Source organism: Bison bison, unplaced genomic scaffold, assembly GCF_000754665.1.
Source record: "Bison bison bison isolate TAMUID 2011002044 unplaced genomic scaffold, Bison_UMD1.0 scf7180017864470, whole genome shotgun sequence".
Lineage (NCBI taxonomy): Eukaryota > Metazoa > Chordata > Mammalia > Artiodactyla > Bovidae > Bison > Bison bison.
The window spans coordinates 741880-757646 of record NW_011495031.1 but is presented as its reverse complement, the minus strand read 5'-3'; the positions used below and the strand labels follow the sequence as shown (position 1 = coordinate 757646).

Below are 15767 nucleotides of genomic sequence, written 5' to 3'. Positions count from 1 at the left end.
GTGAGTAATTGATTATGGAGGGCTCATCAGCGAGTGCTGAAACCCCAAGGCAAAAGGGTGTTGATGAACAAGATACCCACACGATTTCAAAGTATATTCCACAGATGATTTATGAATTGCAAAGGGGAAAGGTGCTTTTGCAGAGAAAAAATCTGCAGTACACCTCCTTAACCAAGTAATCCAGCTGGTGTCATCAGTATTGGTACAGACTGCCGTTATGTGCCCCCGATGTGATGCGGTGTAAAGGACACATTGTCATCTAAGTAATGTTCTTACCAACAGGTTTTCATCTGAATTTAATCATGAGAGATTAGTTGGACAAATCTAGACTGTGAGAGTTCTACTACACATCTGGTCTAAGTTCTGTAAAGTGAGCACACAGACACAGGGATGAAGAGGGAGAGGGCGAAAGCATAAACACAGTTAAACATTACTTGGTCATTCAGTGAATCTAGGTGGTTGCTCATGGTATTTTCCTTTCAACTTTTCTGTAGGTTTGAAATTTTTTGAAATAAACAAATTTTCAGGAAAAAACAGGGAGAGCTAAGTTTTCTAGGTTTTTAAATATTACTTTCAAAACTATTGATAGTTTTTTTCTTTTTTATTTATGTTTTTTTAATTTTTACAATGTTGTGTTGGTTTCTGCCATACAATGCAAATCAGTCATAATTATACATATATCCCCTCCCTCTTGAGCCTCCCTTCCTTTCCCCCATCCCTCCTCTCTAGGTCATCACAGAGTGCCAGACTGGGCTCCCTATGTTATACAGCAACTTCTCACCAACTATATATAAAGAAATTTTTCATGAAAACCTGATCTGTTTTTCCCTCAGTTGAAATGGAATATAGTTAAGATCCAAGGAATAATTCTCCAAGTGTATGTATTTTCTATTTCTTTAAGCAGCCTGCTTTATTAAACATCATATGACTAACAGCGTTAATAAGTCATGTAGGGAACTAGTGTAGCTTAGTATGTTGAGAGTACAGCTGTGTGTTCAGTGAGATATCAGTTTGAACCTCAGTTTGTATACAAGTTTATTGGCTGTGTGACTGTGGACTGCTTACCTCTCATGCTTTCTCTTCAGTACATTAGCATGATATTCACAGTGTCTTTGAGAATTATATGAGTTCATGTTTTGCATTCTGTAGCCCACTGTAAATACTCAGTGTCTGTCAACTTATCACCTTCAGCATCTTTTCTTCCTTCTGCCTGTCTTTCCTGTTCTCTGTAATTCTTGCTGACTCTCTTTCTGCACCTTTCTTTTTTAATCATAGGAAGTGCTGTGGACAAGAGGGGGATTGAGGGGAATAATACCTGCTGCTGCTGCTAAGTCGCTTCAGTCGTGTCCGACTCTGTGAGACCCCATAGACGGCAGCCCACCAGGCTCCCCTGTCCCTGGGATTCTCCAGGCAAGAACACTGGAGTGGGTTGCCATGTCCTTCTCCAATGCATGAAAGTGAAAAGTGAAAGTGAAGTCACTTAGTCGTGCCCGACTCTTCGCGACCCCATGGACTACAGCCTACCAGGCTCCTCCATCCGTGGAATTTTCCAGGGAAGAGTACTGGAAAATACTTATGTGTTAACTCTGCTTACATACTAATCTTATTTCTCTGTTACTTGCTTTAAGGAGATTTGAAGCATTACTGCAAATTGGAAAAAGCCCCACGTGTGAGTTACTGTTTGACTGGGGCACCACAAATTGCACAGTTGGTGATCTTGTGGATATTTTGGTCCAAAATGAGTTTTTTGCCCCTGCAAGTCTTTTGCTACCAGGTAAACTGAGCGTGTCTACTGTATCAGTGACTAGGATGGAAAGACAAGTGACAGAAATAGGAATGTTTCTTCTCTTACTTTTTTCTCAGAGTAGATGAACCTTACCTTTAAGATTCTTCATTCTTTCAACTCTCCCCAACTCTTTAACAAGCACCCCAGATGCTGCAAACTTGCTGCTGAGAAAATCCTGAAGCTGGTAAGACTTCAGGATTCAGTCTAAACATGCAGTTAAAGTCAGGTAGTTTTATGCCAATAGGAAGTTTAGAATGATGAGAAAAAGCTCTTGCTTTTTTTCATCCTCAACTTCCACCCTGATGGGACTCTGATTTCTTACATTGTGTTCCCGTGGGTTCGTGTCTGGTTGCCTTCCTTCCCCATCAACTACTTTTTCCCTTTGATGCTATTTACACCAGTAATTCTTACCCTTCAGAAGGCATAAGAATCACCTGGAGTTCTTGATAAGCATGTAACTTCCCAGGCTTTACTCCAGATCTCATTATCAGAATTCTTGAATTAAGTTCAAGGTCAGTGTTTTAAAACAGGTACTTCAGTGCTTCTGCTGCAAGTGACTTACAGGCCACTTTTTGGAAACACTGCCTTGCCCATCCTTATCCAAATTTACAAATTCTTACTAGGTAAATTCTCATGAGTGCTATGAAAATAGGGGGCTAATGGGCAGAAACTGGAATAATGTTAAGTAAATTGAGTTCCTAATTTAACTTTTTCATGAACACTTCTTCTTATGTAACAACAACTTGTGTCTTATTTCACTTGTTAGATGCTGTACCCAAAAATGTTAATACACTGCCTTCTAAAGTCACTGTAGTAGCAGTTCAGCAGAAACCGAAGCCCCTCTGTGGCAAAGACAAGACATCTGTGATATCTGATGAGAATCTTGAACAAAACTATGTGCTACCTGACTCCTCAAGTCCAGAAAATACAAGTTTAGAATTTAGTGATACACGTAAGTAATATTTGACATGCTTTCTGCTAGTGAGTTTGTCATGAGACCATCACTGCTTTAAAATAAAGCTCTCCTTTTGTTTATTTACTCTGGCAATAGCTCTTCTGTGGTCTCGTTTTCCTCCTGATTTATTAGGCGGTGTCTTCATTGTTTTAGTGTTATAGGTGAGTAGATGTAATAGGACATATGAACAACCACAGAAGCTGTGAAAAAAAAAAGAAGTAAATATTTACGCAGTTTGAAAGGATCATTTTATAAAGAAAGTAAGTGATTAGAGTTTAAATATTTGCATAGGTATGAAATATCCAAATTGAGAAAATACTGGAATTATGAAAACCAATTTATTTTTTACTGAAGCACTCTTTTTATTATTCTATTGACATTACAGGTTTTCACAGTTTTTCATTTTTTGAATTGAAGGATGTCACAAATAACTTTGATGAACGGCCCATTTCTGTTGGTGGTAACAAAATGGGAGAAGGAGGGTTTGGAGTTGTGTATAAAGGCTACGTGAACAACAGGACTGTAGCAGTGAAGAAGCTTGCAGCAGTAAGTTATATTTTCTGGAAGAGAAAAAATTACAGGAAGAGTTGTTTCCTAGTGTGCTGTATGTGAATGAGTGAAAGTTGCTCAGTCGTGTCCAACTCCTTGCGACCCCATGGACTGTATAGTTCATGGAATTCTCCAGATCAGAATACTGGAGTGGGAAGCCTTTTCCTTCTCCAGGAGATCTTCCCAACCCAGGAATCAAACCAGGGTTTCCTGCATTGCAGGCGGATTCTTTACGAACTGAGCTATGAGGGAATAATAAATATTAAATTAATCTTTAGGAAACATTATTTCATTGTGTATTTTCTCTCAGTAAACATCATTCTAAATTGGCAGTTCTTAACATTTAAAACTTTGTTGAAAGCTACACACACTATCTCTACAAGAATGTAGTTATATTCACATACATACAATTATACACATAATTTGGGGAGATTCATAAAATAGAGAAGCTGAATTCTACACAATGCTCCATGTAGAATCAATATTAAAACGTTAAGATTCTAAGAAAATTTTATAAAAATATCTTCCTTATTTTCTTTTCTCATTTAAAAATAAAGTTTAGAAAATATTGCAATAAAAATTTTAAAAATTCTCATCTGCACCCTTTGTTCACATTTCTATTAGAATATCTTATATTTTAAATCTATTGTTTATCCTAAAATATCAATACAATGCATTTTTTATAATAAAGATCCCTTTGTCATATATGTTGCAAATACTTTTGCACATCTTGTTTTTCTTTTTGCCTTAAAAATTGCTTATGTTTTCTAACACACTGAATTTTTTTTCAGAATGTTTATACAGTAAAATCTCTTATTATTTCATTTTGTTCCCACAATGAATCACTGAAGTATATGTAGTTACATGAGTTATATGGTTTTCTTCCTTCTAGTTAACCAGCCATGAGACCTTGAGCAAATCACTAATATTTTTAGTTCTCAGTTGTTTATAAAATGGGGAGAATGATGACTTACATATTTTTAAAAAAGCAGGATCTGACAGATGATCTCTTGTATCCCTTCTAGCTTTAGGAGCCTCTGGGTATTGTATGGTATTATATTGTATATTATTTTATATTTTTAGATGGTTGACATTAGTACTGAAGAACTGAAACAACAATTTGATCAAGAAATAAAAGTAATGGCAAAGTAAGTTAATTTGGCAGTATGGTACCATGGAAGAGAGCAGAACAAGAAAGGACCTGTTTCTTACCCAGAGTGTGCCATGAACTGATGATATTTTCAAATATAGGCTAAAATAGTTTAACGAACTTGACAGAACTGTAACTCTACAATTCTGTGGCTACATATATTCACTCATATGTGTGTAGATTAAACAGCAGTTGTTATTCTAAATCATGGCATTATTATATGGAATTTCAACTATCTAAATAGTTGATAATGGAACTATGATTCCATTATCATGTTTTCTGTTCCCAAAATTTATGAGAGGTAAATTATAGTATATATATGCATGTATGTATAAATGCATATTTATATATTAATATATACATGGCAAATAGTCCATTTGATATGTTAACACCATAAACCAGGGAAGTGTTATATGCAAGAATGTTTAGAAGCCATTGACTCAGTATGTTTGAAAATTGTCGGAAAGAGAAGGAAAAACAAATTGGGAAATTTATTCTAATAATTATAGTGATTGATACTTGAGTATATGTTGTTCAGTCGCCAAATCGTGTCTGACTCTTTGCGACCCCATGAACTGCAGCACACCAGGCTTCCCTGTCCTTCACTATCTCCCTGAATTTGCTCAAACTCATGTGCTTTACATTAGTGATGCCATCCAACAATCTCAACCTCTTTCCCTCTTCTCCTCTTGCCCCTAATCTTTTGTAGATCAGGGTCTTTCCCAGTGAGTCAGCTCTTCACATTAGGTGGCCAAATATTGGAGCTTCAGCTTCAGCATCAGTCCTTCCAATGAATATTCAGGGTTCATTTCCTTTAGGATGGACTGGCTTGATCTCCTTGCTTGATCTCCCTCAAGGGACTTTCAAGAGTCTTCTCCAGCACCACAGTTTGAAAGCATCAATTCTTCAGCACTCAGCCTTCTTTATAGTTCAACTCTCACATCCATACATAATTACTGGAAAAACCACATCTTTGACTATACAGAGCTTTGTCATCAAAGTGATGTCTCTGCTTTTTAATATACTGTCTAGGTTTGTCATAGCTTTCCTTCCAAGAAGCGAGCATCTTTTAATTTCTTGGCTTCAGTCACCGTCCACAGTGATTTTGGAGCCCAAGAAATGAAGTTTGTCACTGTTTCCATTGTTTCCCCATCTATTTGCCATGAAGTGATGGGACCAGATGCCATAATCTTAGTTTTTTTAATGTTGAATTTTAAGCCAGCTTTTTTACTCTCCTCTTTTTCACCTTCTATACAATAGACCAAAAACTGTAATGCATTAACCATTGTTATAACCACAATTGTTGTAACAACCGCCATACACACACTTTTTTTTTTCCCATTGAAATACAGAAACATTAAATAACTTTATCCAAGGTCACTTAAACATAAATATGTGGGTTTCAAATCCAGATCTAACTCCAGAACTTGCAATTTTGAAATAAATCCTTAATAGTATTTACCAATTTATTCTCATTAGACCCATTGCTATAAATCGCCAATTCTAGTTGCTTAACTTCAAGAAAGAAAGAATAGATTGGAATTAATTTTTTCAGTAAAAATAATGTACACTGAAGAAAATAAAAAGATTGTCCAAGATTTGTTCTTTCTACCCCTACCTCCACTCTCCAGTCCTAAAAGTAACTTGTTCAAAATAGATAATCTGGAAAATACAGGAAAATATTCATCCCTTGAATATATCACTCAGAGATAACCATTGCTAGTATTTTGTACTTGCTTCATGATGAGTGTGTGGCATTTTTCCATGTTGAAACATTTAAAATTAATTGCATAACATTCCAGCATATATACACAAATGTTTTATTTAACCATTACCCTTCCATATTTGTTTCTAATTTTCAGTATTACAAATTAAAATGTCTTAAAATCTCTTTGTACATAAATATTTAAGTGCAAATCTGCCTTTTTCATCAGGAGACAGTCCTGGAAGAATTACTGGTTCTGAATGCACGAACTTTTTAAAGACTTTCTGAGTATTTGTCTAAATGACTTTGTAATTGTTATAATAATTTGGTGGCTCAGATGGTAAAGAATTTGCCTGCAGTGCAGGAGACCCAGGTTCAGTCCCAGGGTCCAGAAGATCTCCTGGAGAAGGGCATGGCAATCCACTCCAGTATTCTTGCCTGGAGAATCCCCATGGACGGAGCAACCTGGTGGACTACAGTCCATAGGGCCACAAAGAGTCAAACACGACTGAGTGACTTTCACTTCACATACTTCTACCAGCAGTTTATTGCAATTTCACAACTGCTACCACACTACCATTAAGTATTATTGCTATTTTTAAAATAAGTGTCAGTCTCTGGCCCTTACTAGCAGAATGACCTCAGCCAAATTTCTTGTCTGTTTTCTCATCTGTAAAATGGGATAATTATTTTAATAATGAAATGTTTCACTAAGTTATTTTAAGGGTCAAGTAAAACAAAGCATGTAAATCAAGTACCCCATGCCTTTTTAGTATAAACTCAGAAAATGTTACCTACTCATTTTTAAAGTGTGCCAATTTGGTGGAAAATGGAATACTTGCTGTTTTAATTTGCACTTCATAGAATATATTCTGGGCTCTCATGTTTGTTGCTGTTTTAGTCACTAAGTCCTGTCTGACTCTTTTGTGACCCCCATAAACTGTAGCCTGCCAGGCTCCTCTGTCCATGGGATTCTCCAGGCAAAAATTACTGGAGTGGGCTGACGTTTGCTTCTTCAGGGGATCTTCCCAGCCTAGGGATCGAACCTGCATCTCCTGCTTGGCAGGCTGATTCTTTACCACTGAGCCACCAGGGAAGCCAGAGGGCTCTCATATATATTTGCTCATTTAATTCTCACAGCATTTATGTTACATAATAGGCATTATTACCCACATTTACCAGGGAAAGTTGCTGAGGCTCAGTGAGTCTGTTAACTTGTAAAAGGTCACATTTCCAGGAGGTGGCAGAGCTGTACTTTAAACTTAGGACTTTGAGCCCAGATATCTTTGTACTTACTGTACCATAGATGCCTGCAGTTTTGTTATACTTAAGCTTTATTTAGTCTTATTACTCTTAAGTAGATAAAGAAACTCAGTTCAGTTCAGTCACTCAGTCGTGTTCAACTCTTTGTGACCCCATGAATTGCAGCACGCCAGGCCTCCCTGTCCATCACCAACCCCCGGAGTTCACTCAAACTCACGTCCATCGAGTTGGTGATGCCATCTAGCCATCTCATCCTCTGTCATCCGCTTTTCCTCCTTCCCCCATCCCTCCCAGCATCAGAGTCTTTTCCAATGAGTCAACTCTTCGCATGAGGTGGCCAAAGTACTGGAGTTTCAGCTTTAGCATCATTCCTTCCAAAGAACACCCAGGGCTGATCTCCTTTAGAATGGACTGGTTGGATCTCCTTGCAGTCCAAGGGACTCTCAAGAGTCTTCTCAAATTAGGTTATAAATAACCAGATACTATTAAAGATCAAAAATGTATAAATTAGATGTAATTGAAAATCAGATATCTGTAAGTCAGTGCTTTGAATGTGTTTGAAAATTCTTGAAAGGGTTATTGTACACATTTCAACACACTTCTTGAAATCTTGTTTGCACTATCATTAAAAATTATGTGAAACAAAGGTAAACACCTACCTAGTTCTTAACCAAACTATTATATGTGAATTATTGATCTTTAATTTTAAAATCAAAATTATGTTGATTAATATTGACTGAAAGGGAACTGTTTACAGAAAATTATAAACAGTTATAATAAACATATATAAAGATTTAGAAACATACATATCACATTGCAAAAATGTATCAGATCAGATCAGTCGCTCAGTCATGTCCGACTCTTTGCAACCCCATGAATTGCAGCACGCCAGGCCTCCCTGTCCATCACCAACTCCTGGAGATCACTCAGACTCACATCCATCGAGTCAGTGATGCCATCCAGCCATCTCATCCTCTGTCGTCCTCTTCTCCTCCTGCCCCCAATCCCTCCCAGCATCAGAGTCTTTTCCAATGAGTCAACTCTTCGCATGAGGTGGCCAAAGTACTGGAGTTTCAGCTTTAGCATCATTCCTTCCAAAGAAATCCCAGGGCTGATCTCCTTCAGAATGGACTGGTTGGATCTCCTTGCAGTCCAAGGGACTCTCAAGAGTTTTCTCCAACACCACAGTTCAAAAGCATCAATTCTTCGGCGCTCATCCTTCTTCACAGTCCAACTCTATTGCATATAGTTATTTCTTTCTCTTTTTTCTTTTAAAACTCTAAATTGAATAACATAACCTTCAGGTAAATATGTGTATATATCGTAATAATTTTGAATGGAAAATTATTTGCCACAGGTGTCAACATGAAAACTTAGTAGAATTACTTGGTTTCTCAAGTGATGGAGATGACCTCTGCTTAGTATATGTTTACATGCCCAATGGTTCATTGCTGGACAGACTGTCTTGCTTGGTAAGATGTTTTTTTATTAGGTTGTTTGGCTTCCTGTTTCTGTGTTGGATTCTAATATTTTCTCTGTGACAGAATCTTTTAAACCTATTTAAATCTTTTAAAATCTATTAATATCTTTCCTAGTTTGTGAAAACTATACAGTTGTTATTTAAACAATTGGAATTCCCTTTCTATCAGGTGATAATCTAAAATGTAAAATTATCAGTCAAGGCTGGACTTTGAAGATGCTCTCATATATTTTTATTGTTTGATAAGAAATGCTAACTTCCATTTGATCTTATTTAGCTATTATTGTTTAACAACTTAAAAAATGGTAGTTCTAAATTCTTAGCAATGTAATAATATGGTCAGTAGCTGCTTAGAAGAAGTGTTCTGTTATATATTTTCTATAGATCTTTTTAATTCTCCTCTTTTATTTTTAATTGGTTTGTTTCTTACTTCGTAAGGATGGTACTCCCCCACTCTCTTGGAACATGAGATGCAAGATTGCCCAGGGTGCAGCTAATGGCCTCAGTTATTTACATGAAAACCATCATATTCATAGAGATATTAAAAGGTAAATGCTGCCTTTAAAAAGCTTTTGGAGAACTGTCTTTAAAGAATAATTTTCTCTCACTGTTCCTATTCACTAGTGACATGAACTTCTTAACTTGAAACATGCCATGAAAGCTCATCTCACTAAGGACGTCTATAATCTCCCTTATTTCAAACCCAGTGACCTATTTCTAGTACTCATCCTAAGTAACCTGTGTTTTTCTTTTGTTTGTTTTTCACAGTATGTTATTCTGTTCTTCTTGTCAGAATTATTTTCTTATTTTCTGGATCATCACTCTTTTTTGAATCACTTCCATTCTTCATGAGTACATTTCAGTTATCTTCCTTGTTATGTATTTATTTAGTTAACAAATATTAATTGAGCATCCACTGTACGACAGGTACTGTAGATGGTATAGTTAGCAACAGTAGCATTTGTAGCATCTGTCAGCAACCAGATAATCACAAAATAATAGTAGAACTTTAGTGTATAGTCTATACAATTAGTATTAAAAAAGGTTCCCTGAGAAAATTATACTTAAGCAGAGATCCAAAGAATGAACAAAACATGAGTGAGCACAATTTGAGGACATCTATAGAATATGGAGAAGGCAGTGGCACCCCACTTCAGTACTCTTGCCTGGAAAATCCCATGGATGGAAGAGCCTGGTAGGCTGCAGTCCATGCGATCACTAAGAGTCGGACATGACTGAGTGACTTCATTCTCACTTTTCACTTTCATGCATTGGAGAAGGAAATGGCAACCCACTCCAGTGTTCTTGCCTGGAGAATCCCAGGGACGGGGGAGCCTCGTGGGCTCCTGACTTTGGGGTCACACAAAGTTGGACACGACTGAAGTGACTTAGCAGCAGCATAGAATATGAAAAAGAGTATTCTGGGAATAAGGAAGCACATTTGTGAGACCAGTGTTCAGATGAACATGATGGATTACAGGAGGTGAAATAAATGACTGAAGTGCAGAAATTGAAGGAGTGATTGATAGATAAGATAAAATTATAAGGTAGGCAGAGAGCTAAGCCCTGTGTAGGACGTAATAGACCAAGATAAGAGCTTTAATTTTATCATAAGTATAATCAAATGCCATTGAATAATTATAAGGAGGAATGTGGCATCATAGTTAAGTTTTGAGAAGATCACTTTGATGAGTATAGAGACTCATTTGTAAGAAAGGGTAGCTTGGAGCCTGTCATAGAAGATTTGGTGGTAACAGTTTATATGAAGAAATGTGAACAGATTCTTGCTTACTCTTGGCTGCAGCATGGTGGATGGCATTCAGGGAGAGGAACATGTCAGGAAGGACAGCAGGATTTATGGCTTCCAGAACAGCATTCTGGAATGATTGTGGCATGATTCATTTACAGAGAAAGCACTGAAAGAGGACAAGATTGGGAGTGGAAAATGTGAGTTCTTTTTTGTACATGTTGTGTTAGAGGTTCCTTTAAGATACAGAAGTGAGTAGAGATGTTAATCAGTGTGACATACATGTTGGAAGATATCAATTTCTGTGTTACTTATGTTACTTAGGTTGAAGAGCTAGCATATAGTTACCTTAACTTTAAGAAAGATAGATTAGGAAAAGGTTACAAGATTTAGCTCTGAGGAACTTTAAGACTTAATGGCCAAGTAGAACAAAATGAGTCTAAAAAGGAATCCAAGAAAGTATGCAAGGAAGCTGAAAACCAGGAGAGTGTGGTATCCCTGAGAACAAGGAAAGAGAGTTAGTTGCCTGAGAAGGATTAGTCCAAATTTCCAGTTGCTTTTTGGAAGTCAGAATGAAGACTGAAAAATGACACATTTTAAAACACTTTTAATGAGGCATTTGATTAGTGCCATGATGGTCATTAGTGACTTTTGGGAAATCTATTTCCATGTAGTAATTGGGTCAGAATTCAGGTGGTAGTTTCATTAAAAGATGGGCTCGATAAAGGATAGAAATGGTATGGACCTAATAGAAGCAGAAGATATTAAGAAGAGGTGGCAAGAATACACAGAAGAAATGTACAAAAAAGAGCTTCACAACCCAGATAATCATGATGGTATGATCACTGACGTAGAGCCAGACATCCTGGAACATGAAGTCAAGTGGGCCTTAGAAAGCATCACTACGAACAAAGCTAGTAGAGGTGATGGAATTCCAGTTGAGCTATTTCAAATCCTGAAAGATGATGCTGCGAAAGTACTGCACTCAATATGCCAGCAAATTTGGAAAACTCAGCAGTGGCCACAGGACTGGAAAATGTCAGTTTTCATTCCAGTCCCAAAGAAAGGCAATGCCAAAGAATGCTCAAACTACTGCACAATTCCACTCATCTCACATGCTAGTAAAGTAATGCTCAAAATTCTCCAAGCCAGGCTTCAGCAATACGTGAACCGCGAAATTTCAGATGTTCAAGCTGGTTTTAGAAAAGGCAGAGGAACCAGAGATCAAATTGCCAGTATCTGTTGGATCACTGAAAAAGCAAGAGAGTTCCAGAAAAACATCTATTTCTGCTTTATTGAATATGCCAAAGCCTTTGACTGTGTGGATCACAATAAACTGTGGAAAATTCTGAAAGAGATGGGAATACCAGACCACCTCACCTGCCTCTTGAGAAACCTATATGCAGGTCAGGAAGCAACAGTTATGGGGCAACAGTTAGAACTGGACATGGAACAAAAGACTGGTTCCAAATAGGAAAAGGAGTATGTCAAGGCTGTATATTGTCACCCTGCTTATTTAACTTGTATGCAGAGTACATCATGAGAAACGCTGGGCTGGATGAAGCACAAGCTGGAATGAAGATTGCTGGGAGAAATATCAATAACCTCAGCTATACAGATGACACCACCCTTATGGCAGAAAGTGAAGAGGAACTAAAAAGCCTCTTGATGAAAGTGAAAGAGGAGAGTGAAAAAGTTGAATTAAAGCTCAATGTTCAGAAAGCTAAGATCATGGCATCTGGTTTCATCACTTCATGGGAAATAGATGGGGAAACAGTGGAAACAGTGTCAGACTTTTTTTGGGGTACTCCAAAATCACTGCAGATGGTGACTGCAGCCATGAAATTAAAAGATGCTTGCTCCTTGGAAGGAAAGTTATGACCAACCTAGACAGCATATTGAAAAGCAGAGACATTACTTTGCCAACAAAGGTCCCTCTAGTCAAGGCTATGGTTTTTCCAGTGGTCATGTATGGATGTGAGAGTTGGACTGTGAAGAAAGCTGAGCACCGAAGAATTGATGCTTTTGAACTGTGGTGCTGGAGAAGACTCGAGAGTCCCTTGGACTGCAAGGAGGTCCAACCAGTCCATCCTAAAGGAGATCAGTCCTGGGTGTTCATCAGAAGGACTGATGCTACATTGAAACTCTAACACTTTGGCCACCTCATGCAAAGAGTCGACTCATTGGAAAAGACCCTGATGCTGGGAGGGATTGGGGGCAGGAGGAGAAGGGGATGGCAGAGGATGAGATGGCTGGATGGTATCACCGACTTGATGGATGTTGAGTTTGAGTGAACTCCGGGAGTTGGTAATGGACAGGGAGGCCTGACGTGCTGCGATTAATGGGGTCGCAAAGATTGGACGTGACTGAGTGACTGAACTGAACTGAACTAAGGAGAGAGTGAAATATGAGTATAGACAAGTCTGATGAGACACTTTTATTTAGCCCATGAAGGGGGATAGCTGGAAATCAATGTGTTATTCAGCAAAATTTTTTTTTTTTAAATGGCAGAGACCAAAGCATGCTTTTATGCCTGTGGGAAGAGGGATGTGATAGAACAGAAGAGAGAAGTGAGATAGTTTATAGAACAAGGTTCCTGAGAATGTAGAAAGGAGTCCCATAGAGGGATTGGCCTTAGAAAAGAGAAGATACACCATCTCCCATCCCTTATTCGGTGTATTCTAACTGATGTGTATTCTAACTGATGTGTATTCTAATTGATTGATACCTCATTGTCTTTTCTGTTAATCCTGCATATTCTTACTGAGGGATATGTTGACTTCAACTGCTACCTCCGTATGGGTGACTCAAATCTATATCATTAGCCTGCAGTCCTATATTTTCAGTGTGTGCAGGCCAAATCACCCTACCACAGTGTTCCATAGCAGTTCCTAAGTCAACATGTTAGAAGTCAAATTCATTTCTCTTCCAACCCAAATTCTTCTCTCTGTGTTTCTTTCCTAATCAAGTGAAGTCGGTATTCATCCTATCTTCTAAGCTAAAGACTTCCTCATTCCCCATACCATACAAATTACAAGGTTCTGTTGAGTGTACCTCAGAATTTGCACCTCCTTTTCTCCCCAGCCTTTATTTACACTTTCACTATCTCTTATTTGCTTTTTTACAAACTCTCCTGGTCATCCTTTAATTGGTATGTGCCAGTTCTTAGCTATGCTCTAATATACTGTCAGGTTGTGGTTCTGAAACTCAAGTTTGATAACATCATTCCCCACTATGAAACATTTAGCTGGCATTCTGTTGATTCCAGGATAAAGTTCAAGTTCTCCTCACATTCCATTGACACCAGTTCTTCAAATTGAGCATGTTTTTTGTTTTCATCACTGTGTCCATTCTGTTCCATTTGCCTCAAATGCCTTTCTTTCCCTCAGTAACCTCAACTTCTAATAACCCTTCAAGACTACACACACTTTTCACCTTCTCCTTGAAGTTTTCTTCAGTTCTTCTGCACACACAGTTGTTCTCTCAGCATTTTGTACCTAATATCACCATTAGGAATTTTAAAAAATTATTTCTATACCTTTGTCACAGACAAGATTCTGAGATTGTCCCCATGCCCAGCACTGAGCTTAAATACTGTAACATGTTGCGGGTCTTCAATAAAGTTTTGTTGAATGAAAGTCTGATTGTATGAGCAAATGCATAAAATAAATGAATTAAGATCTTTTAGCCATATTCTTTCCTCTTCAAAAGATTTCAGAGAGAGTACTCCCTAAGAAATGATACAGTTGAGATACTCTGGTTGGAAGTTTGTTTTTAAATGAATTGAGAAATTTTAGGGGAGGAATTAAGAAGGGTGCTTTAGCATACTTTGAGGAAAGTTGCCCTATAATAAATTATTTGTGAAATAATAAAAATATCACTAATGTGAAGAGTTTTACTTCACTTTTTTTTTCAAATTTTCCTTACAGAAACAAGAAGACAGTTTTATTATTCTTTAGCTATAATCCTTAATCTAGATTTATTTACATAAATTCAACCTTTTATGATGTGCATTATAAAATAGAATACTCTGTAAATACATACAGTGTTATACCTTCCTAAGGAACTATTTGATTTGTTGAAAAAGAAAAACTGTTTTTTAGTGCAAATATCTTATTAGATGAAGACTTTACAGCCAAAATATCTGACTTTGGGCTTGCACGGGCTTCTGAGAAGTTTGCCCAGACAGTCATGACTAGCAGAATTGTGGGAACAACAGCTTATATGGCACCTGAAGCTTTGCGAGGAGAAATTACACCCAAATCTGACATCTACAGCTTTGGTGTGGTAAGTTTCATATGTATGTATTTATGTATACATGTAATAGGCTTCCCTGGTGGTGCTAGTGGTAAAGAACCTGCCTGTCAGTGCAGGAGGTATGAGATATGGGTTTGATCCCTGGGTCAGGAAGATTCCCTGGAGGAGGGCATGGCAACCCACTCCAGTGTTCTTGCCTGGAGAAGCCCATGGACAGAGGAGCCTGGTGGGCTACAGTCCATGGGGTTGCAAAGAGTTGGACACAACTGAAGCAACTTAGCATGCATGCACACATACTTGTAATATATTATATTTTACTATATATATAATTAGTAACAATAATCATTCTGGCTGTACTTGTGAAATTGAAATAGAATATTTTGAATACACCTATGTTGCTTAGCTCTCATATGTAAAGATGTAAATTGCTCACTTTAACCTCTAGTTAAATGAGAAAGTAATAAAAACTTCTCTGAATTTGTAAGGCTTTTAAATTGATTTCTGAAATTACTGTATGAAATAATATTTTTGCCACATGAATTAGCATGAAACTTAGTATATAAATTGTGTCCTACAGTATGCATGTTAGTGTCATATGTTAAAGAGGAAATGTTTTGAAGGAAATATGTTGTGGCATTTTCTGATCTACCAGTTTGATAATAACCTTTTATGATGGTGTAAGGAGTGGGGTGGGAGTGGTTGGAGAATTGGAAAATCCTTTGTCTTTTACACTCATATGTGTTTCTTTTATGGATGTCTACTGTCATAACACTGTGAAGTTAAGGCACAAGTTTGTAGGATATGCCTGAGGTTTAGAAAATAGTATTCTCCTAAAAGCCAGAGAAAATCATTCTTGTGAAATATCTTCTGCAAGA

The 15767-nt window shown here is 37.5% G+C and overlaps 1 protein-coding gene across 3 annotated transcripts in view; it reads left to right on the top strand.

Annotated features, from left to right (window-relative positions):
• Positions 1 to 15767, top strand: part of IRAK4 (interleukin-1 receptor-associated kinase 4) — a 29913-nt gene that overhangs the window by 8005 nt on the left and 6141 nt on the right. For 2 of the 3 annotated variants that reach the window (XR_827122.1, XM_010860745.1), the window contains exons 3-9: positions 1629 to 1774; positions 2553 to 2738; positions 3127 to 3287; positions 4374 to 4438; positions 8766 to 8880; positions 9327 to 9436; positions 14739 to 14922. Coding sequence is in view for 2 of the 3 variants with exons in the window: in XM_010860745.1 (XP_010859047.1) it covers positions 1629 to 1774; positions 2553 to 2738; positions 3127 to 3287; positions 4374 to 4438; positions 8766 to 8880; positions 9327 to 9436; positions 14739 to 14922 (967 nt within the window). In the remaining variant the exon portion in view is untranslated. The remainder of the gene's footprint in view (positions 1 to 1628; positions 1775 to 2552; positions 2739 to 3126; positions 3288 to 4373; positions 4439 to 8765; positions 8881 to 9326; positions 9437 to 14738; positions 14923 to 15767) is intronic. The other variant, XM_010860746.1, reaches the window with a different exon arrangement.